This window comes from Balaenoptera musculus, chromosome 1 (genome assembly GCF_009873245.2).
Source record: "Balaenoptera musculus isolate JJ_BM4_2016_0621 chromosome 1, mBalMus1.pri.v3, whole genome shotgun sequence".
Classification (NCBI taxonomy): Eukaryota; Metazoa; Chordata; class Mammalia; order Artiodactyla; family Balaenopteridae; genus Balaenoptera; species Balaenoptera musculus.
Genome location: NC_045785.1, coordinates 101,434,145 through 101,456,215, shown reverse-complemented (window position 1 = coordinate 101,456,215; position 22,071 = coordinate 101,434,145). Strand labels below are relative to the sequence as shown.

Sequence of the window (22,071 nt, the reverse complement as noted above, 5' to 3'; positions counted from 1 at the left end):
CCCGGCACCACGTGTTGCAGACACTTAGTCTATGGGAGTGGGAGCCTGGTTTCCCCACCAGACCCCTAACTTAATAAAACAAAGCGAAACAAAACCTTCCCCCCTTTTCTCCCATTTCCACATCACAATAATCCCCGAGGATTTCGATTCCTTTCCTAGCTCTCCCATCAGTCGAATACAGCAGGACCCGGGGTGTCTGACTCCCCTCCTCTGGCCAGGCCGAGCAGGATGGGTCGCAGCCTTCTGGGCGCAGGGAAGCCGCATCCCACGCCTTCTTCTCCCAGTTCTTGCCTATTAAGGTAAGAGTTGGCGTCGCGCGGAAGGGGCCGAGGGAGGGTCCCCTAGAAGCTGCTTCCGCGGCCTGTGCGCTCGCAAGGCGCTGGGGAGTCACAACCTGGGACCCGGTGCCCCGGGCCGGGTGTCCCGCCACGGGTACTGCCAGCTCCTGGGCGGCCTTGGGTCCTACTTATCTCTTCTACCCGAGGCCATCTTCCTAGTTTCCATAGCCACCAGGGCCGTGTCCTTATTCTCAACCATCACCGCAGGCCTCAAATGAGTCTCTGCACAGAGCGCTGATTAAATGGGTCTCGGGTCCCCAGTGGACGCTCCTTCCTCGCAGATGCTCCGATAACCACCGCGAGCGGGGTGCCTGCGGGGCGCGTCGCCCGGCCTGGGGAGGGAAGGAGGCGGCCTCTCGTTCCGGGGGTGAGCGGGATACCTGCTCCTTCTGGCCGCTCGACCCCCACCCAGCGGCGCTCCCACCCATCGCCAGCCTCTTGGCTCGGGGTCCTCCCCGGCCCTCTCTCACCCTGTGCCGGCTCCAGCCCCGCCGCCCCGCCCCCCCCCCGCCCCCCGCAGGCCCCGCCCAAGGCCCCTCGCGCTCCGCCCCCTCCCCGCCGGCTCCCGGCGCTCCCGGAGCTCCGAGCCCGGGCCTGGGTACTCGGGATCCCGCCGCCGGGGCCGCAGCATGGGGCGCTTCGGCGGGGGCCTGCGGTGCATCAAGTACCTGCTGCTCGGCTTCAACCTGCTCTTCTGGGTGAGACCCGGAGCGGAGAGGGCCGGGCAGGGGAGGGGGCCGGGCGGGGGCGCAGGGCAGGGGTCCCCGGGGAGCTGACCGCTGCGGCGTCCCAGCCGGGCTCCTGAAGGCAGGGTGTTCAAAAAGACGGAGGTAAGAAAAAGGCAGACAAAGCGGGCGGGGTGGGGAGGGGGGGGGAGGGAGGGAAAGATGGAGGGGGAGAGAACCGACAGAGAGAGAGATTGAGCAATGAGAAATGGTGAAAAGGGGGGAGACCCGTGCTGTTCTTCCCTTTGAGGAACCTCTCTGCCTCGGTTTTCATCTGGAGCCTGGTAACACCAGGTGCGGGGCCACCAGTTTCTCCGCGCACACACCCCCTTCTCGCTCTGTCTTTCCGCTGGAGCAGGGGCCCGCCAGGGCGCCGGGACTGCCAGAGGTGGTGCCCCATCCGGCGTGTGCAGAGACATCACCTGGCTGTGGCGGGCTTGTGTAGGAAATTGGGGGTAGCGGTGGAAGTGGTATTGCGGGGCTCAGCCTTTTTCTGGGCATTAGGGGAGGGTACCGCTGGATGGAAGGAGGCGGTGGTGCTCTTCTGTGAGGGAATGGGCGGAAGGGAGGGGCTTCCAAGGGGCAGCAGCACCTCCCCACAACCCCCAGCTCCAAGCCTTTGCTAAATCCTACTGCTCCCAGAGATGATCTCATTCAACTTTGCATTGAATGAACAACATTCCCAGGATTAGTGGTTCACTGGCTGATAGGGCCATGACCCTTGTCTCCTGTATTACTGGGACAAGATTAGGGCTAGACCATCCCTAGATCCCTGGATATTCTGTCTCAGGCCCTGAAGGACTGGGAGACAGGTCTGAAAATTGTCTTGTCTGCGCATTCCCTCTTGGGCTTCCTCAAGGGAATGTCAGTCACTATAACTGCTCAGACAGACCCTGAAGGAAAATACAGATCTTGCTTTGGGTGAGGAAGTTCTTAGAGCTGGGAGGGAGCAGCAGGGGGCTGGGTGCTTTAAAATAACTAGGATAGAGGAGGGTGCTGTTTGTCTTATCTGCTCTGGGGAGTTTGTTTTCCCGTGACTCCAACTAATTAATTATTGAAGGATGGTCTCTGCTTGTGTCTGCCAACCCATTAGCCCAGATGCCTGGGTGACTCCAGCAATTCCAAGCTCTCAGAGGTCAGGTTGCCATCCTCAGCATCCTGCAGCAGGGGAAGGTGTGAAGGAGGTACCCCATAGACAGCCCTGAATTTTAAAAATACACATGGCTTTTGTACACTTGGGCATTTACATCCAGCATACTATCGGGAAGGGCATTTCTAAAGGCCCTTTATGTTGTGCTTTTTAATAGTCTGGCTTAATTTCAAAAGCTGTTAATTATAAATGTCATGCTTTAGTGACACTCTTCACTCTCACTGCTTACAAATTCAAAAGAGGTTTTATCTAAGTCTGAGAAGGAATTCTTAGGCTGGGTACAGTGCTTATTTAGTGCCTGATGTTGTGCCAGCCTTTCCAGAGATAACAGGCAACATTTATTGAGCATTTTCAATGTGTCAGGGACAGTGCTATGCACATTGCATTCATTATTAACTTAATCCTCACAACAATCCTGATGTGCATACTATTATTATCCCCATTCTTACAAATAAGGAAAAACGGAGGCTCCAATAGGTCCACTTGCCCAAGGTCACACAGCTAATGAGTGGCAGAGGTGGGACTCAAACTCAGCCTTCATGCTCCTAAGCACAGTGGTACAGGTAGTTAACCAGTGGTTCTCAAAGTGTGAGTCCTGGGCCGGTAGCATCAGCACCTCCTGGGAACCTGTCAGAGATGCACATTCTCAGCCCCATCACAGGCCTGCTGAATCAGAAATTCTGGAGGAGGGACCCAGCAATCTATTTAAACGAGTCCAGGAAATGCTTATGCATGCTCAGGTTTGAGAACCACTCTGTTAAAGAATCAATGCACAAGAATTGTAAAAATAACTTATATATGTAAATATAAATAAATATATATAATTTATATTGACAAAAGTATATATATATATAATTTATAAATTAAAAATACTGTTCCCTAAGCTGCTAATCTGGTTGAGGAAATGACCAATGAATATAGAACAACAACAAACAAAAACGACAGCATATAATCAAGTGACAAATTTCACACCTCTGACTCTAAACACAGGAAGGAAGGGAAGTAGGAACAAAGCAATGTTAGAGTGCCTATCATGTATTAGCCACTGGAGTTAAGCAGGACCTTTTATATATCCGATCTAATTAAGGAGTTCACAGCAATAGTGAGGAGTTGGGACAGTTCTCCTGAAGAAGGGGATGTTTAAGCTGAGGCTCAAAGGACTGGTAGGATGGAGGTGGACAAGGGTGAGGGGGTGACATGCCACCCACCAGCAGAGGAACAGAGCAAGGGTGAGTGTGACCACCATCTGATCAGGCTCAAGTGCAGAGATCGCAAGCGGAGTGTGCTTGAGCAAGTTATTTTTACTTCTAGCCCTGTTTTCTCAGCTGAACAATTGAGGTAAAAGAGTTGTTGAGAGGATTCAAAGGAAATATGTAAAGTATCTGACTTCACCTTCCTGTGAGCCCAGTATGCAGTAAGTGCTCAAATTTTTTTAATTATTATTTTTATTATTAAGTGCCTGGCACATAGAAAGCATTTAATAAAAGTTAGCACTCTTTCCCCAGAGTCCCTTAATATCGGAGAATAGTGTATATATTTGCCAAGTAACTTGCAGCTTGTCGTTGTTTTAGGATAACTACACACTGGCTTCTCAGTTTGTACGTGTGGATTTTCCCCACTAGAACTTAGAATACTCTGAGAGCAGGAATCTTTTTCTGTCTTGTTCATGGATATATCTCTAGCGCCTAATAGTACCCAGCTCATAGAAGGCATTCCATAAATAACTGTAGAAAGAATTGATGAATCTGCAGGTTAGAGAACTTGATACAAATGGCCTTCCCGATTTGCAAAGGTAATCAACTGTCAACTTTATCTGGAGGGCTGAGCAGGTCTCTTCCTGCTCATTCCCTGTCGATTTGTTCTTTGTACAGATTGGGCCCAGGAAGAGAATATGGGGCCTTCCCCACTCTCAGTTCCACGGGGAATGGGGACCAGGGACCAGCAACAGCCACAGACAGCTCTCCCATGTCTATAACTGTACAACCAAAGGGAAAGGGGCGACCTGAAACGGGTTCCTAATGATTTAGAGGAAAGCAGTTGTTTGGGATAAATTGTCTAGATATGTACCTTCACTGTAACTGAGGGAACCTGATTCCAGAAAAGCCCCACCCTAGTTTTTGAAGTTGTTTTTTTCCTGGTTAGAGGGTTTGTGGGAAGTTTGGGGAAGGGGGAGAGGGCAGGGGACAGTTTTCCTGGAAGGACAGGCGTTCGCCGTGACTTCAAGCGTTCTATTTACACACTCTTAGATGCTTGCGTGCCTGCCCTTCTGAGGTCTGAGGTCCCCCTGGGTGACAGCACTTCCTTTCCTGTCAGGAACTCACCAGAAGGCAGCCGCAGAGGCGGGGTGGGGTACGTTTTGTGATCTGCAAATCGATTTGCGACCTCCTTCTGGCAGCTGGGTGAAGTTTCCCTAGGCTGTGCTCCTGGTTTTATAAACATTCAGCTAGAGCCTGCCAGAGCCAGCAGAGCTCTCCCCGGCCCAGAGCTGCTGACTGTGCTCACCATTGAATCTCAACAAAACAAAAGTAAAGCCTGGCCCCAAGCCCCACTAAATTAATTTCTGTTATCATGGCTGATGTCTAACGTGAAACCCCTCCCAGTATCTGTCATGTCTAAATTCGGACATTACAGTCAGATAGCATGGCATGGTCCCATGCCTTTCACTGCGATCACCTTTTTTTTTCCCCTCTGTTGCATAGTAATATAAATAAAACACCACAATCTACCAAGCCACATATGTTGGTTTAAAGAAAAAAAAAAAAAAAAAACTGGGCTCTGTTTATTCCTTGGTTTGTTGTTGTGTACTCAGCGTTTTCCTATCATTGTGCTGTGTGAGCTGCTCAGGGTTGCCGACCAACAGGAAGCAGGACTGTTCATTGTTGAAAGAAAGTCAGATGCCATATATGGCTTGTTTGAAGTTGCTCTCCTTTCCTTCTCACTGTTATTAATGCAGCTCTGGAGTTTCACTTGGTGATGCCTAATAGGTGCTTTTAGGAAAGACCGTGTCTCGCGGGCTTACGAGATGTCTGACTTGTCTACTCCTCTTTCCCAAATTCATTTCAAACAGTAGCTTCAGAGCTACCACCTGTCAGAAAGACTGGTTTAAAAAAAATACCTCAAGAAAGTATTCTATGGGGTCCACCCAAAAGCTAGACCACCCCAGAAGGCAGATAGGAATTTCCTTGGCCCTGTCGTTGGATAGTCTCCATTTCTGATTTCTGTCAAGGTGGGGAGAGAGCGGCAGCCTCCCCTATTTTGGACAAGAGGGGCCCAGTGGTGCTGGGAGGGGCAAGGACTCTATGATAGGAGCCAGCCTGCAGGAGCCAGAGCTATGGTTCCAGGAGTCTGGTAGACCTCGGCCAGGTCTAGGCGGCGTGGCAATTCATATCCACGAATTCAAAGCCTGGAAGGTGGATACTGGCATCTCACTTCCTGGGTTTATTCCTGGCCATAGCATTTACTGACCAGGGGTGCTTGGTTAGTAAGCTGTTTAACCTCTTTGAGCCTCCATTTTCTCATCTATATAATGGACATAATCAAGTACCAACATCAATGTATGACCTTGGTGCAGATAAAAGAGTAAATATATGTAAAGTATTAAGTATGGTACATGAGATAGTAAATATTCAGTAACATAAACATTACTGGTAGTCATATTTAAACACTAGAAAACAAGTGGAATCTAGAATCCAAGAGATTAATAAAGGTAAGGAGAAGTAGGAAATCACAGGTGTCCTAAGTCCAACCAACCAAGCAAAGTGGCAAGAGTCTTGTAGCTTATCAAAGGCCTGAAGTCAAAAGGAGAGGTTCTTTCCTCTGCAATTAGTCACTCAGCAAATATGTGCTTACCACCAACTATGTGCCCAGCACCCTACCAAATGCTGGGCATTCAGAAATGGTTAAGACACAGTCCTTGATCTTGAGGCACTCAAAAGACCTTTGTTTGGTGCTCCTTTGTGCCTTTGAGTATAGTTTACTGTCTCTCTAATGTCTTTGCTCCTCGGGGCAGGGAGTGTGCTGTGCTGGTATCCTCCTTCTTCCATCTCTCAGCACCTAGAATAGCTTCAGCGGTCACTGGCACAGCTCTGGCTAACAGAACCTAGCGCTGGAGCTGTTTGTTTGTTCCCCGCCCTGCTTCTGTGCTGCCGAGAGGAGGCCAGTGGGTAGAAACAGGAAAACCTTTGGTGATCAGTGCCTCTCAAACTTTAATGTGAATACAAATCACCTGGGAATCTTGTTCCAATATATATTCTGATTTGGTAGGTCTGCATTTCTAAGAAGCCCTGCTGGTCCAGGGAACACACTTTGAGAAGCACCGGTTTAGACATGGCCTTAAGGGGTCAAAGATCCACTGGTGGCTCTCATTTCTGAATGGGGCAGGGAGTGCCCTTCCTTTTGGCCTGCTCACCTGGCTTCCTTGTGTCAGTTCTCTTAATTCCATTTACCACTTTACCGTTATTCTTCTAAGACTTTTCTTTTACATTGAGACTTGTTGGTTTCTACAATCACCAGGAGGCCACCTGTCCATTGCCCATTATGCTTCACCGTGTTATTCCAGAATATGTAGTATCTTTGGGTCTCCAATCATGTGTGACAAAAGAGAACATAACTTCCATCCCCCACCTTAACACTGATAGTTAATATCACAACAGGGCTGTTCTCCTAAAGCAAGTGACACTATACTAACCATCATGTCATGCTTGCAAAGGAATTAAGGAGAAGGAATTGAGAAAGAGACCCATAAGATGGGACGACCAGATGGGCTGAGAGCACATGATACAGACAAATAGGGGTTACCTTGGCTTGCTTTTTTCATCCTCTTTGGATTTAATTAGGGACAAAAATAACATTCATATGATGCTTTGGTTTAAAAATGCTCTTACATACATTATCCCATTTGATCATGAATCACAACAATCCCATGAAATAATGTAATCCCCGTTTTACAGATGTGAAAGCCGAAAGGCAGGCACAGTATGTCTGGGATCAAAGAGTTAGGGAGGAGCAAAGCCAAGATTCACACCCTGGTCTTCTGATTTTAAACCCTGTGTTCTTTTCATTGTACACATTTATGAGGGCACATGGAATAGAAGGTATAATAAATGCTACTGGCTTAGAAAACGTGAAGTTTATGGCCGGGGAGATTATATCCAGTGTTGGATTGTCTTGATGCATTCCAGAAATGCAGGTGCAAAGAGATGCATAACGCTCTGGCATGTGGGAGAAAGAAGAGAAAGGTTGTGAACACCCCTGATCAGTTTAAGGCAGAGGAAAAGCAAGATGGGAATTGAGAAAGGGTATGTATCAAGAGACAGTATTTAAAATTAATTTCAGTAGCAAAAACTTGAAGAAGAATATTAAGCATTATATAAATGGAAGGTACGTGCCGGCTGCTTTCCCATGCACATTTTGTATATTAACTTCCTTAATCCTCACAATGACCTTCTGAAATAGCAGCTATTGTCACCCCTAGTTTATATATAAGGAAACAGAGGTGCAGAGAGTTTAAGAGCCTTTTCCGAGGCCTCAGAGCTGGCCAGTGGCAGAGCTGGGTTTCTGTGCGTGGCCCCAGAAACTGTCCTCTTAACCACTCCAAGTCTACAGACTGACAAGAAGAGAAGATTGAAGCTGTGATAAGCATGTGAATTCCAGACATGCACTCTCCAATATGGCGGCTGTGCTACTAACCACATGTGGCTTTTCACATTTAAATTAATCTATATTAAAAGGCATTTAATATTCCGCTTCTAAGTTGCACTAGCCACATCTCAAGTGCTCAGTGACCATGGGTGGCTAGTGGCTGCAGTATTAGACAGCACAGACAGAGAACATTTATATTTACATCACTGGAGAAAGTCCTTTTGGATAGCTCTAGCCTAAATATAGTTATTCTTTCTCTCATAAGTCATCTTTTCCTGTTTTTCTCTTATTGGGTCTTATAAAAACTAAAACTAAAGGGCGGGGGCTTCCCTGGTGGCGCAGTGGTTGAGAATCTGCCTGCCAATGCAGGGGACACGGGTTCGAGCCCTGGTCTGGGAAGATCCCACATGCCGCGGAGCAACTAGGCCCGTGAGCCACAATTACTGAGCCTGCGCGTCTGGAGCCTGTGCTCCGCAACAAGAGAGGCCGCGACAGTGAGAGGCCCGCGCACCGCGATGAAGAGTGGCTCCCACTCGCCACAACTAGAGAAAGCCCTAGCACAGAAACGAAGACCCAACACAGCCAAAAATAAATAAATTAATTAATTAATTAAAGAGAGAGGGGGAACATAGTTTCTGGAAAGCGGAACCGACATACCTAGTATAGAGGTTTAGAAACTCAAGGGAATCCCAGCTGTCATGGAAAAAGTGTAGTGCTAAAATAAAAATTAGTAGAGGAAGGCAGCAGAGGACTAAGTCATTAGAATCATGGCCATGGTGTTTCCTATCTTGAGTAGGATTAAGTTTTCAGTTTGAATATAACATTAGTGAGTCTACCACCATAGTAACAATAAGTGCTGGGCAATCACAGTTCTGAGTGGTTCTAAGTGTGTAAGGTGAACTCATTTAATCTCTTAGGGAGGCACCATTATTACCCCACGTTGCAGCTGAGGAAGCTGAAGATTAGTGAGGTTAAGGGACTTGCCCGAGATCACAGGACTAGTAAGTAGCAGAGCCTGATTCAAACCCGGGATGCCTAGAACCCCCGTTTTTATCTGCTACAACTCCTCGACAACACAGCATATACACGTGGATTGTTTTTGTTACTGTCCTGTCCAAGAGCATCATTATTCAGTCTGAATACTCAGAAGAGGTAAAATTTTCTACAAGAGCAGTTGGGGAATGCTCCAAAGTGTCTGCCCTCCCCATTGTAATGGTGACTGGGAAAGAGTCAGCTTATAAACCAGGGCAAGGGAATTAATTGGGCAGGGACAACAGAGCCCCCCAGTGGGGCAGGGTCGGGGCCTGGAAGCTGCTGCCACTCATCCAGGAAGCCCACGTGGTCTCCCTGTACCTGTCTAGTCCCCTGTAAGTGGCCCAGTGCTGCCTGCCTCCCTGACCCCAAATGATTTCTGGTCAATTTGCTGGTAAGAAAAATTCTCTCTAGAATACAAGACTTTCAGGATTCCATTCAAGCTAACTTTTTAATAAACAAAGTGTTTTGGCTTGTTCCAATCTATCCTGAGTTTTACCTGAAACATTTTTTTCTCCCATTGTCTGTCTGTAACAACTAAAACTGGGTGAAGATCATTATTATTGATTGATATTCAAAAATCCTGTTTATCTGCTCAAAAGTAGTTCTCTCAAACTACCTTGAAAAATATTAGGCTGTAAAATAAATATTGTTTAATATTCCATCTTTGCTTATGTAAAAGCTCAATATAGCTGAGATGTCATAGAAGTCAGGGTAGCCCTCAAAGGAGTGTTTACTCAGAGGGCAAGCCTGGGAGAAGAGCCAGCTGGATGCTGCAAGGAGGCGGTTCAGAGATCATAGAAAAGACCATTATTGTCCTCCTGGAGCTCATCCCCCAGATCAGGTGAGACAGACACTGGCTTTAAATCACTTTGATAACTTGGTGGATTGGATTTTACTTTAGTTGTATTTGATCTTCATTTGATAAAGCTGTCTGCTCACTGGAATCATTAGCCAGTAGTCTGTGGCATTTGTTTTACTGTATGAAGAAAACTATACAGCCATCATCTTTCTCCTAATTCTTACTGATCTCTCCTCTCCTTTTCCCTGTATTCCTTTAGAAAAAGGCATTGTGTACAACCACTGAATAAATACATACACTTTCCATATCTATATTTATCTGCTTTATCATTCAGAGCAAGCCTTTCATCCTGGCTCAGTTTCCTTCCCTTGAGCTTAGTATCCCCCCAGCACTTTTGTACTATCCCCCCCCCCACCCCCCAGCAATGTCAATTGATCCACACAAGTTAACTATAACAACCTAAACAAACAGCAGAGGGTATAGTTAGGACAAATATGTAGCCCAATTATCTTTCTGGAGATGCATAGAACGCTCCTGCTCTATTGTGGTTTGAATTGCAGAACCCGTCCATTAGTGCAGAGAATTAAGCATTGATTTTTAAAATATATCCTTACCTGAAGGAAGTCTTTCAGGAATTTCTTAGCATGAGCTTGTTCTTATGAAATTGTTGTGAGGAAAATAATAGGGGAAATCAGAAACACTGGCATCTAACCAGTGCGTTTCCAGACTGACAGCCATGCATTTCCAACCTAGCAACCATCTCATCATGTGCTGCCATAGTCCTGCCTCCCAACTCCACCTCACCTGGTCCTGATGTTGAGGCAAGGACAGCGAGCTTCCTCAGAGGTGGTTTCACCTGGATGTCATATGGCATTTGGCTCTTGTATTTCTTCTGACAAAATCCTTGATTTTGAGAAAGTGCCATCTCAATCCTTGCCTCGCTTTCGCTGCATAATCGGATGAAAATCTTGGGAGCTGGCTTACCTCTTTGAGAAAATTAGTATCATCTTCTAGAGCAAATGTGCTTCCGACTTTTGCCTGCTAAAAGGATGAAACTCCCATTACCCTTATGGTATCATAATGTGATTTGCGATCAGATCAAGAATTGTGAGTGTTCATTACATGATTCCATCTAGTTTTGTTTTGCTTTCCTGTGGGAAAGTGTTTTGCTGAGTATATTCAACAGTGTATTCACACAGTGCCATCTGAGGTGTCTGCACAGTGTTTCCCAGGTGCAGATGAATTTGAAATCAGTACTTTGGGAAGTATTCCCTTGGAGGGCTGTGAAGGAGTTTGTTCACAATTGCTTCTATCAGCCTGTCTTAGGTCAAGTCGCCATAAAAAAAAAATACTATAGATTGGGTGGCTTAAACAACAGGAATTTATTTCTCACAGTTCTGGAGCCTGGAGATCAAGGTATCAGCTAATTCAGTTCCTGGTGAAAGCTTTCTTCCTGGCTTGCAGACAGCTGCCTTCTCCCCATGTCCTACATGGCAGAAAGCACTCTCTGGTGTCTCTTATGAGGGAATCCCATCATGGGAACCCCACCCTCATAACCGCATCTAATCCTAATCACCGCCCAAAGGCCCCACCTTGAAATGCCATCACATTGAGGGTTAGGGCTTCAATGCATGAATTGTGGCAGGGAACACAATTCAGTCAACAGCACAGCCTAAATTGTACCTTTGTGAAGGCCCTCCATTCATTCATTTAACAGATGTCTGTTGGGAGCTGGCTGTGCAAGGCAGAGGGGTAGGTGCTTGGGACACAGTAGTATAGACCCTGTCCCTGCCCTCACATAGCTCAGGACTTAATTTTTCTTTTTTAATTACAGAAATATTTAAACAGAAGTGGTTATATGAGACATGGAGGAAGACACATACCTAGGCTAGGGTAGGCTTCACAGAGGAAGTGACATGAGAGCTGACAGCTGTGAGTGGGTGTGAGCCAGGTGGAGGGGGAGCAGAGGAGAACTTTGTAAGCTAAGGAAATAGCAAGAGCAGGGTCCCCAAGTGGGAGAAGGAACTGAAACTGTGCGGCTAGAGCCTCTGAGGATAACTAACTGGGTCTCCTATCTAGGGAAAAGCACGTGAGCTGCCTGAGAACATCCCTAAGTGATGCTTTTTACCCAGAAAGGGAGCTTTCTGGTGGGTTTAGTCATCAGATAGCAGAGTAGCACGTATTTGCTCTTTGTGATCAGGGTGGGCTACCTTCTGCTGGAGGCAAGGGTTGGGGTGGGGGGAGCTGAGGACCCAGGCCTGGGGAGTGATCTTCGCATTTTTGTATCTCAGCACTCACCTCCCTCCAATTTGGTGCCTTCCTAAGAACCACGTTTGTGATTCATGAAAAAAAAATTTTTTTAAGTAAAAGAATATGTCCTCAAGATAGAACATTTCATCAGCAGTCCCAGGAAAGTGGAAATAAATTCAGCACAATAAAATTGAAATCCAATAACAAGCTTTGCTTCATGTTAAATGACTTGTTTCTGGCAGATAGGCATTACTTAAAGGAAAATTTTTGTTCATCCACTTTGCTTTAAAAGTTTTCCAGTTGGGTCTGTAGTCCCCTTTTCTGCTGCTTTAGTTTTAGAACACACACAGTCTTCTCCATGGACGTATGCTTACAGTTTGCAGCTTTGTCCTGCAGACTCTCTGGAATATGGTTAGCTGCTGAAATGACTTGTCCATGAAAATGCATAATGTAATTGTACCGGGTAATCCCCGATCTAATGTCATTGTCTGTTCCTTTCACTTCTATCTTCTTTTTCTATTTTACTTCTCTCTTCTTTATAAATAGTGTACACACTTTTGCCCTCAAAATCCTGTTGCATCACATTCTCTGAGTGCTTAACGCACAATTGGTGCGCAGGAGAGAAATGGTGACGCAAAGAATGATGACATCTGGAGTCTTCTCAGGGGCTGCTTCTCTGACCTGCATTGTTAGAGTCCCTCTTGGGCCACAGAGGCGGGATCAGTTTCTCCACTAGCCCCTGAGATCCTTTGGAGAAGGAACTGGATCTTCCTTATCTATGAATCCTTGCCTCCTGGCTCACGACAGATGCTCAACAAATGTTTATTAAATGATTAATATCAAAGCCCTACTCATGCTGTTGTATGAAAAAGTCCATCCCTGGAAAAACAGTATTTCTAATGGTAATTGTTCCAAAGGCATGGGGATTGGTACTAGTCGCAAATACAGAGTAGCCCTCAGCAAAGTTCTTTGGTTGGTAGAGTGGATCCATCATGGTCCTCGCCGATCACCGCGTCCAGCCCCTAACATAACCCCTCTGGCCTTCAACCACTCAGGTCATTACCTTTGGCTTCTCATCGTGTCTGGCATCAGGCAGCACTCGTCCCCATCAGAATGAGGGCTCCCACCTCCCCTCTCCTCAAGGCCCTGCCATGGACTTTCCACAATGGTAGCAAGCTTAGTACAAGCTGTGAGCCATGTGCCCTAACTCCTGTTTCAAGCCCCAGACTCTGACCTTCCCCAGATTCCTCTCTCTCCCCGGCACAGTGTTCCACGAAAGGAAGCGCAGCCCTTACCCACACTGTTCCCTCTGCCTGGCATTCACTCCTCTCTCCAGTCCCTCGCTGCTGCGACACTTCTAACTCATTCTTCAAGCTGTAAGTCAAAATGGAACATCTTCTGCTGCACACTGGTCATCACGCTTTGCTCTAATCCCTGGGCAGTGAAGCAGTTCCGCGGAGCACACTTCCTGCGTCCTGTGGCATTTATTAGTTTACGGGATTATCTTCCATGTCAGACTTTACATGTCTCTTTCATCGTTGCTTCCCTAATGCTTAACGCGGTACCCAATCAGGACCATAGTTACCTCCTCCGTGAAAGGGAGGAAGGAAAACAGATGAGGACGGGCAGGGGCACGAGAAGGAAAGCAACATGAAGGGGCGGCCTCTCCATCCTTATTTGTTCTCATGTTGGCTGCAGTGCTGAGGTGCAACCAGAGGTACAGTGTTGTATCTGAATGCAAAGGAGGGGCGGAGAATGGGGGCATGGGGTGGGGTTGGGGGGTTGGTCTAGTAGGGTTAAAATTTAGCACTGGAGGCTACTCAGTGAGACTTCTCTTCCCGGGTATGGGACGCACAGAGCAATGGGCCTTACTGACACCAGACTTGCTCACTTTGCCCCTGACTGGAATGGACTTGGTGTGAATTTTTTTCAAGCAGTTTCAGGTGTGTGATAGAGCAACCCAAGTCCAGCAAACACAGAGTATTTCAAGAGTCTTGAAAGAACAGTGAGTTAAAAAGGACCAAAGGACTTCATTGTCTCTGTTGACGCCACTTTCCAAATCGGTGTTGGCTGTCATCGGGCACAGCCTCGGGCTTGACCCGGCCCGCGCCCACAGTATTCCTGATCCGGCGGCACGCTGGGAGGATTCCCTCCGCAGTGACGACATTCAGCTACACCACGGTTTCCTTGACCCGGGAGGAAAGCCTGGGTTTGGGCTGGGGGGTGTGGATAAGCAGGCGCAGATTTTTCCTCATTGCCCCTTGGCTTTAAAAGGCAACCTCTCTTCTAATTTTCCATTATGCATCAAACACATCTGTGCCAGAAATGGACACATGTATTCCGTCTGGGAGGATGATCCCAGACAGCTATAAATTAGAGCTTGTGTACAGAGATGCCAAAAATGTGGCCTCGTGATAGGGTGTCCCTGGGACCAGTCACCTCCTCCACAGTCTGCTCGGTGGTTACAGGCCTTGGCCTGACGCCTCCGTCAACAGATTTTTTGCTTTGTATTTGGAAACTCTTTCCACCGAGTTGCTGCAGAGGCGGGGTAGGCAGGGCTGCCTGTGAGGCTTTGCTGGGCACATCTGTCCCAGGCAGCCCCTAGCGATCCGAGGATGGGGCTTTCCCAAGGGCATCAGAAAACGGCAATGACCTCACAATGACCTCTTCCCTGCACCAGAAACAGCAATGACCTCAAAGCTGATTTCCTCCCAAACTAAAGCACAGCCCAAGAAAACTCTCCCCATTTTTTTTCTGGACTGATCAGTTAAACTACCATATCACACTTTTAAACTTACAAGAGTAATACCTGCTTCACGCACAAAACTTAGAAAGTATAGTGAAAAGAGAAAAGTCACCTGTAATTTTACCTTTCAAAGAAAAGTATCGTTAATGTTTTAACATGACTTCTTTGAATATTTTTCCATGCTTTGCTACCCTTTTAAAAAATGCAAAAATCTTTTAAAGCTGGTTGAACCCAGTTCCTTTAGCTGTCCCTCACATTATCTAATTAGTGCTTTCCTCTATGTCCTGGAAACTTTTAGTTGTTCCACCTTAGAGAGTCCAGCTGGTAGAACTCTGCCCCTCCAATTCCTCCTGTAGCAGTCATGCCGCTCTTCTGAAGAAGCCGGCCACGGAGGGAATGGGCCTTGGGGAGATGCAGGATGAAGAAAGACAAAGTCCTCATATATATTCAGACAGATAGCCCCGGCCCTTTACAAATAGCCCACAGACAGAAGGATCTTGTATAAACAGGCCTCTGGTTTGACCCCGACTTTGACATCATTTTTCCTTATTAAACCTCTACTTCTCTGACTTGTGTGCTTGTCTCCCTTTTGCCAGCATCTGGGTCTGCTCTTCCCTGCTGGGGCAGGGGCAGCCTCTAAACTGTTGGTCTGGGGATGGGTTAGGGGAGCCCAACACTAACTGGGTGGGTTGGCAGAACCAGGAGGCTCTTTTTACATCTCTGCTCACTTGTGGTGCCTTGAGTCCAGAAGGTGCCAGTGAACATCTGTTGATTGATACAATGAAATTCGAGATGGGTGTTTGTGGAGAGAGAGGAGACCGTGGCTGGAGCCTGCTGGCGGGCCTTTGTGACAGTCCTGCGAAGGAAAGGCTTCCAGCTCAGGTGCGGAGCCGCACAGAAGCCCTCAGAGTGGCGGGGAAGAAGAGGGCAATGAGTCTACCAGCCGACAGCCTGCCCAGCTGCTGCCTGCGCCGGCCACTCAGCCTCTCCCTGAGCCACACAGCACGCAGACCAGGCTTTTTCAGAAAATTACTTTTTCCTTTCTTGCTTACAAAAAAAACAAAAAACAGAAAAAAAAAAAAAAAAAAAAAGAAAAAAAGAAACAAAACAACCCCGGCCAGTTTCCCTCACTGCCTGCAAAACCATCCCCAGGCAGTGCGGCGCAGTGACAGTGGAAGCCTGGGGGTTAGGACGGCTTCTAGACGCCTCTAAAACGGCTTTCTAACTGGGCACTGCGCACTCAGGAGGTGTGGGCGGGTTCTGAGGTTGGCGTGTTTTCTTCCCATTTAAAGCAGTGGGTTTCCCCCGGTCTTGGAGTTCATCTTGCTCTTGGTGACCTCTCACTGTGGTGTTGGTGAGGAAATCCCAAGTGCCCAGCAGGGGACAATAGGGCAGGAACCAGATACCTTCCCGGGGGGCTGTTGTGGGAATACCCTTTTTGAGACGCCTCCTGGGCTGTGCTGTGTATGCCCCATAACCGCAGGGCAGCCTGGCAGAATGGGAGAAACTCCGGGCTTGCAGTCAGGAAACCCCAGTTTTAATATCACATCAGGGACCTGGGGTGGGCTGGGGGCTTTGAGCACATCATTCCACTCCTATTATAAGAAGCGTGAAGAGGAGACGGGCTGGTTTCTTAGGGGCACCCCCTCCAACCGTCAGATTCTGTGGCCTCAGGCCTCCCAGGTCCTGCACACACTTTCCCCTCCCTTGTAAATGCAGGCTATTTACCTTTCAGCTGGCAGGGTCGGCTGTCATTGCTTTTGGACTGTGGTTTCGGTTTGGAGGCACCATGAAGGATTTCTCATCGGAGGACAGTTCCCCAGAGTACTTCTACATGGGTGAGTGACTTCAGCTCTCGTCCGCCTTAGCTGGGGCTGCCCCGGCTTCGAGTGGAACCTGCACCTGGACTTCTGGGACAGGGGATGGAGGGAGAGAAAGGAGGCAAACGTGAGCCCCAGATGCCCACCTGGCCCTGGGGTAAGGATGTGTGGTCCAAGCGGAGAGGAGAGGGCCCTACCACCCCTACCCTGCCCACCCCACACATGGTTCATCCCTCTGCTTCTAAAACCAAGGAAGACCATGTGGGACTGAACTGTTGTGCTTCTTTCAGCCACTTCCAGAAAAGAAGCCCAGCATGTAACCACAATCCATTTCCAAAGAATTGGAAAAGCCCCTTTGCCCCCCCTGAGTGAAGTGGGTACACCACAAAGTCAGTTATTCACTCATCCATCTGGGGTGACAGGGGACCCCTGCCCAGTCAGGGTCTGGTTTTGTGTATTTGTGATCTTGTATTTTAAATTGTCTAGGAGAGACACATAGTTCAAAATGAAGAGAGACATCTCAAGATGTGGAGGGGTCAGTCTCAGTCCCTCCATGACTAGGGACTGCAGAGGGGAGAGAGAAGGGGGAGAGGAGGGGGGTGAGGAGAGGAGGGAGGGGCGGAGGGAGGGCTGCCATGGAGAGAGGCCTCAGTGTGGGAGGAGTAATAGCCGTCTCCCTCCAACTGTGGGAAAGGGGTGAGGGGTGGGAGGCTGACGTAGCCTCCAATTCTGAGGCCATGTGCTAAGTAGGGGATGAGAAACTCGTGTGTAACCAAGTGCTGACTTGGTGGTATTTGCAGTTGGTGCATCAGGGGTCATTCTAAACTGGTGAGGCAAGAAGGATTTGAGTTAGGTTTGAAAGACCAACCATAATCAAGAGAGAAAAGGAAGAATAGGGACTGCAGAGGTTTGGGGCACAAGGTGTGTCTATAGGATAGTGATTAGCAAGCCTAGACTGGGCAGAGGACTCTTACAAGAATGTGAAGGATGTGGGCATGGTAGGAATTAAGATTAGAAAAGTTGGGGAGGGACGGAGGACAAGTATAGAGGGCCTTGAATGTCAGGGCTAGTTAGTTTAATAAACAATAGAAGGATAATTTAGGGTTTGGGGGAGGGTACGACCTACACTGCATTTTAAAGAGATTATTCTGGAATGAGAGGGGAGGACAGAAAAAGACCATGCTAGATTTTTGATACAGTCAGGCCTGAAGAAATAAGGGCATAACCCATGGTGGTTGCAGTAGGAATTGTAAAGAAAAGGACAGAAAGACAAGAAACTTTATTAAGCATTATTAAATATTATTATTAAACATCGTTGAACTCAGGGACAGAAGGAATCAAAACAAAAAAGATATCAATGATAGACAGAGTCAAGCCTAGAAGTCACAACTCATGGTTTTCAGATGGAAACCTGAGTTACGGAGGTAAGGGACCCTGCTCGGTTAGAGAGAGGGGTGGGTATGTGGAAGGAAAGATGGAAGCCAGTCTGGGGGGCAGCCTCTGTCTGTGTTGCTCCAGAAACAAAGCACTGATAGCAATTTCACAGGTGTAGATTTGGGTCCAACATAAGAAAAGCTTTCTAATGACTTGGTAAATCAAAGAAGCTGAGCAGACTTCTACAGATGAAAGTGATCCCTCCTGATACCTTGGTATTTAACCAAAAATCAGAATGGAGCGTTTATCAATACAGGAGATTCCTGCATTGAATAGGAGAGCGAACTAGTTCTATACAGACATTCCTGATCTTATTTCCTAATCTAAACTAAAGCAATATGAACAGCCCAAGATGCAAGAAATATCATATATTTATGGACATATCGGTCAGGACTCTTAATTGCAAATCACAGAAACTTGACTCAAACTGTCTTGAGCAAAACAGAAATTTCTTGACTCATATAACTGAAAAGTCAGGATTAGTTCTCATCTCAGGGACACAAGTGATGTGATTGGAATCCAGTCTGTAGCCACCTCTTAGCTCCGCTTTCCTGTGGCTCCAGTTTGGGGCAGGTTCCCCCTAGACGAGATAAAACGTCCACCCACAGCTCCAGGCGCCATCTCCCGGGTAACCTCAGCAACAGTACACTCTTCTTTCATTCCAACTGATCCAGCCAAAGTCCTGGGTCTCACTGTCACCGGCAATCTTGGGTCCAGTGCCCGTTCCCACACCAGTCATCATGGCCAGCTGCTTGGGACGGGCTTGTTGGCTGAAGCCCGGGCTTCACACCTGCCTTGGAGCTGAGGCGAGTCAGCCCTCTCAGACCACATGGACTGAGAGTGGAGGGGGTTCTTTGTCTAATAGAAAAGAAAAGGAAGTGAACTCTGGGCGGGGGAAAACAACAGCCCTCACAGCAGGGCCTGAAACCTTCCCGCTTGTTCTTGGCGGCCTGGGGCGTGGGCGTGGGTCTGCCCACCCTTGGCTCTTCTTCCTCCCCTCTCTGAGTCACCGTGGAGTGGCTGGTGGTGAGAATGCTCACGGTCAGTGCTTGAAGTCCAGAGAAGTGGATTATCATAGAGTCTTAGCACTAGACAGAATAAGGAAACTGAGGACCAGGGGTTGAAGCAGAGGAGGAGGGGTGCTGACAGCCAGCCGTGGTTTTCCAGCCCTTCAGGGTGGGGCTCAGCCTGCACCCCAGGTCTGCCAACGCCCAGGCCTGTGCTTGTTCTGTTTGTTTCCCTGTGCTGTCTCTCTGGAGAGTGCCAACAAGAAAAAGTCCTTGTGAAGTCAGGAACATTTTCTCCACTTTAAATATTTCTTATAACATAAATAGAAAGAGCAATATACATGTTTACAGAAATTGATGTTTCTTTCCTCAATAAGTAATTTTCCAAATAGGAAAGACACCAGTTCTCTAGCAATAAAACGAGAAGAAAAGTACACCAGGATGCCATTTTATGGACTTGCATAGCCAACAGCGTGAGGTAACAGGACTTTAAAGAAGAAGCAGGCCCAGTTTTTGGAAAATCTCACTTCATGTCACAGGGTACTGTGCACTGATCTGTGTGTTTTCCTTTTCAGAATAGGTTCCAGAGCAATCAGCCCATTAAACTCTTATCACCCCATTGTTAAAGAGCCCTGGAGAATAGACTTGGCCCGTTGAAGCACTCTTAAAGAAATACCACCTCTCCCTGAGAGGGACCTCAGGAAGGCACGTGGTCTAGCTCCCTGCTTCTGGGCAGATGACTGCCGCCTCTAGGGGGATGCTTTCCTCTCTGGGACCCTTGGGTCTTTCTCCTCGGTGATGGAGAGAAAGTCCCTTCTTATAATAAAGATCTGGAGGTGACTTCACAGCCAGGGGCCAGCGTGGAGAGGATCCAGCTGTGAGGGGAGCTGGAAATGAGGCCAGGGAGCCAGGGTAGTCAGACCGACTGCGCCTGCCGCCTCTTCTCAAGGACCTCTGAGCTCAGGTCGAGACCTGGAGGCTGACCCAGGCTGTTGTGTCCACTGGCTGCTATCGTGGAGAAAGGAGAGCCTGGCAAGAGTGGAGCTGGCAGCAAGAAAGGCTGGGTGACTTGGTGTTTCCCAGACCCTTTCCACTTTAGTCTCCTTCAGTGAACTCTTGGGAGAAGGCCCCAGTGTCTTCCAGGTTCCACCAATGTGCCCCTCTGCTTTCCTGTTACAACTTGTCTCTGGGGCTGCCCCTTAGGGGTACAGGCAGCACAGGGGTCTTCTTTCCAGGAGGCAGAGAGAGGCGCGATCCCCTCGGCCCTCAGAAAGCTGGAGCACGTGAAGTCATGTCTGTGAGCAGGGGACAGAGGACGTCATCAGGCTTCTCCACGATGGGGAAGGGGCTGCCCACACAGACTGCGGCCACTCACTCTCCGGGATCGCAGGCTGCCTGTGGCTGTCCCTCCCTGTGAATCCACAGCCGCAGAGCCCGGCTTTGATGGTGGCTGGACGTTATGTGTGAGGAAAGCATTCCAGTGCTGAGTGCTGAGGGGCTGGCTTGACTTTTTAAAAACTCTGACTCACTCTGGTAATATTTTTTTTACTTCTCAATTTTTATTTGTACCTGAGATTCATAGTAGTTGCAGAACAGACACGTGCCATAGCTTACATTGTTGAGACAATTTCTCCAAAGCATTTTTACAAGAACTTAAGAGATAATTATTGCCATATTGCAACATAACAAAACTGAGGAATAAGAGGACTTACCTAAAGGCACAGTTGACAGGCCTGGATTTCTAGCTCCCACCAATGTGGTTTGAAGGGAAAACCCAGAAATCATCAATGATAGATCCCTCGGGCACTTTTCTGAAGGAAGAAGGAAAAGAACCCTCCTGCCATTTGTAAATTGCAAAATTCACAGATTTCTAGCTGAGAAAATCACGTTTCTTCTGAGTTCCTACTGAAAGTGCAGCATAGGAGTGAGGGTGTGCACTTTGGAATAGAACCCCGGGTTCAGTTCCAGTTTCCCCCCTCACTAGCTGTGCAATCTTCAGTAAATTACTTCTCCGTGTCTCAGATTCCTAATCTGTGAAATATGAATACCACTTCTACATACCTCATAGGATTGAAGTATGAGATGATTTAACCTATGAACGTGCTTGAGCGCAGTACCTGTTGTGTCGCGAGTCCTCAATAAATGTCAGCTGCTATTACAGCAGTGAGGGCAGGCTGAGGAAGGAGTCAGCCTGTGGGAGGCACAATGATGTGGGAGAGTAAGAGAGGGGAAGATAAAAGTGTGGTTTAGATGCCATGTAGTCAGGGTGAGACACCAACTGGTAGCACTGAGGCTTCCAGGTGGCAGGTTCCTGAGATAATGCCTGTCTAGGGCAAAGGACAGATGCTGCATAGAGCAGCTGAGGCACTGGGAATGGTGGTGGTTACTCACTGTTGAATGATTCCATGACTAATGTATGTTAAGCTCCTAGAACAATGCTCAATAACTAACAGCTGCTGTTATTTAGCGAGGACCCTAGTCCTTACCTTCCCCATAAACTAAGTCCCATCCAATATTCTAAATACCTATATTATTATGTGCATCCAGGGCAAGCAGGGAGGGAGGGAAAGTTGCACAGAGGCAGAGAAAAATATTTTCAGATGAAAAACGGTCATTAGGCGGGTATGTAAAATCATCTGCAGCCAAAAAGCCACTGAAATTGATGAACGTGTCACTATCCAGTCCTTAAAAGGGGAGCCATTTAAAAATGAGTTGATGCAGACAAGGCTTTTAGGATGTCACTGTCTCCTTTCTGTGTTAACTGAAATGATACTTCTAGCTTCAAAAGAAGGATCGGAAACCAGAGACAAGTGATGGAATCGTCAGGAAATTGGTGGTAGCGTGTCACCTGGAGATCACTGGCATTGCAAGGCCCAGCTACTAATGCTAAAAATGCAATATCAAAGTGTTTTCTCTTTTTCAAATCAAGGGAAATAGGACTCAAAAAGCACAGGGGATTGGGAAATAGGTCATACACTTGTCACGAAGCTGCCTCGGGAGCGAGAGGGCTCTACAGAAACCATCTTGGAATTAAAATGTGACTGCCAATTAAATGTATTCATTCAACAACTATGTTTTGAGGGCCAGATCAAAAAAAAAAAGGATAAGGTATGCTTGGAAGCTACAA

At 47.7% G+C, this 22,071-nt stretch overlaps 1 protein-coding gene across 3 annotated transcripts in view; it reads left to right on the top strand.

Moving 5' to 3' along the window:
- The first annotated feature begins 902 nt into the window (after positions 1-902).
- The window catches only part of TSPAN2 (tetraspanin 2), a 43,157-nt gene continuing 21,988 nt past the window's right edge, over positions 903-22,071 (top strand). For all 3 annotated transcript variants that reach the window (XR_005017521.1, XM_036834427.1, XM_036834418.1), the window contains exons 1-2: positions 903-1,036; positions 16,419-16,521. Coding sequence is in view for 2 of the 3 variants with exons in the window: in XM_036834427.1 (XP_036690322.1) it covers positions 968-1,036; positions 16,419-16,521 (172 nt within the window). In the remaining variant the exon portion in view is untranslated. The remainder of the gene's footprint in view (positions 1,037-16,418; positions 16,522-22,071) is intronic.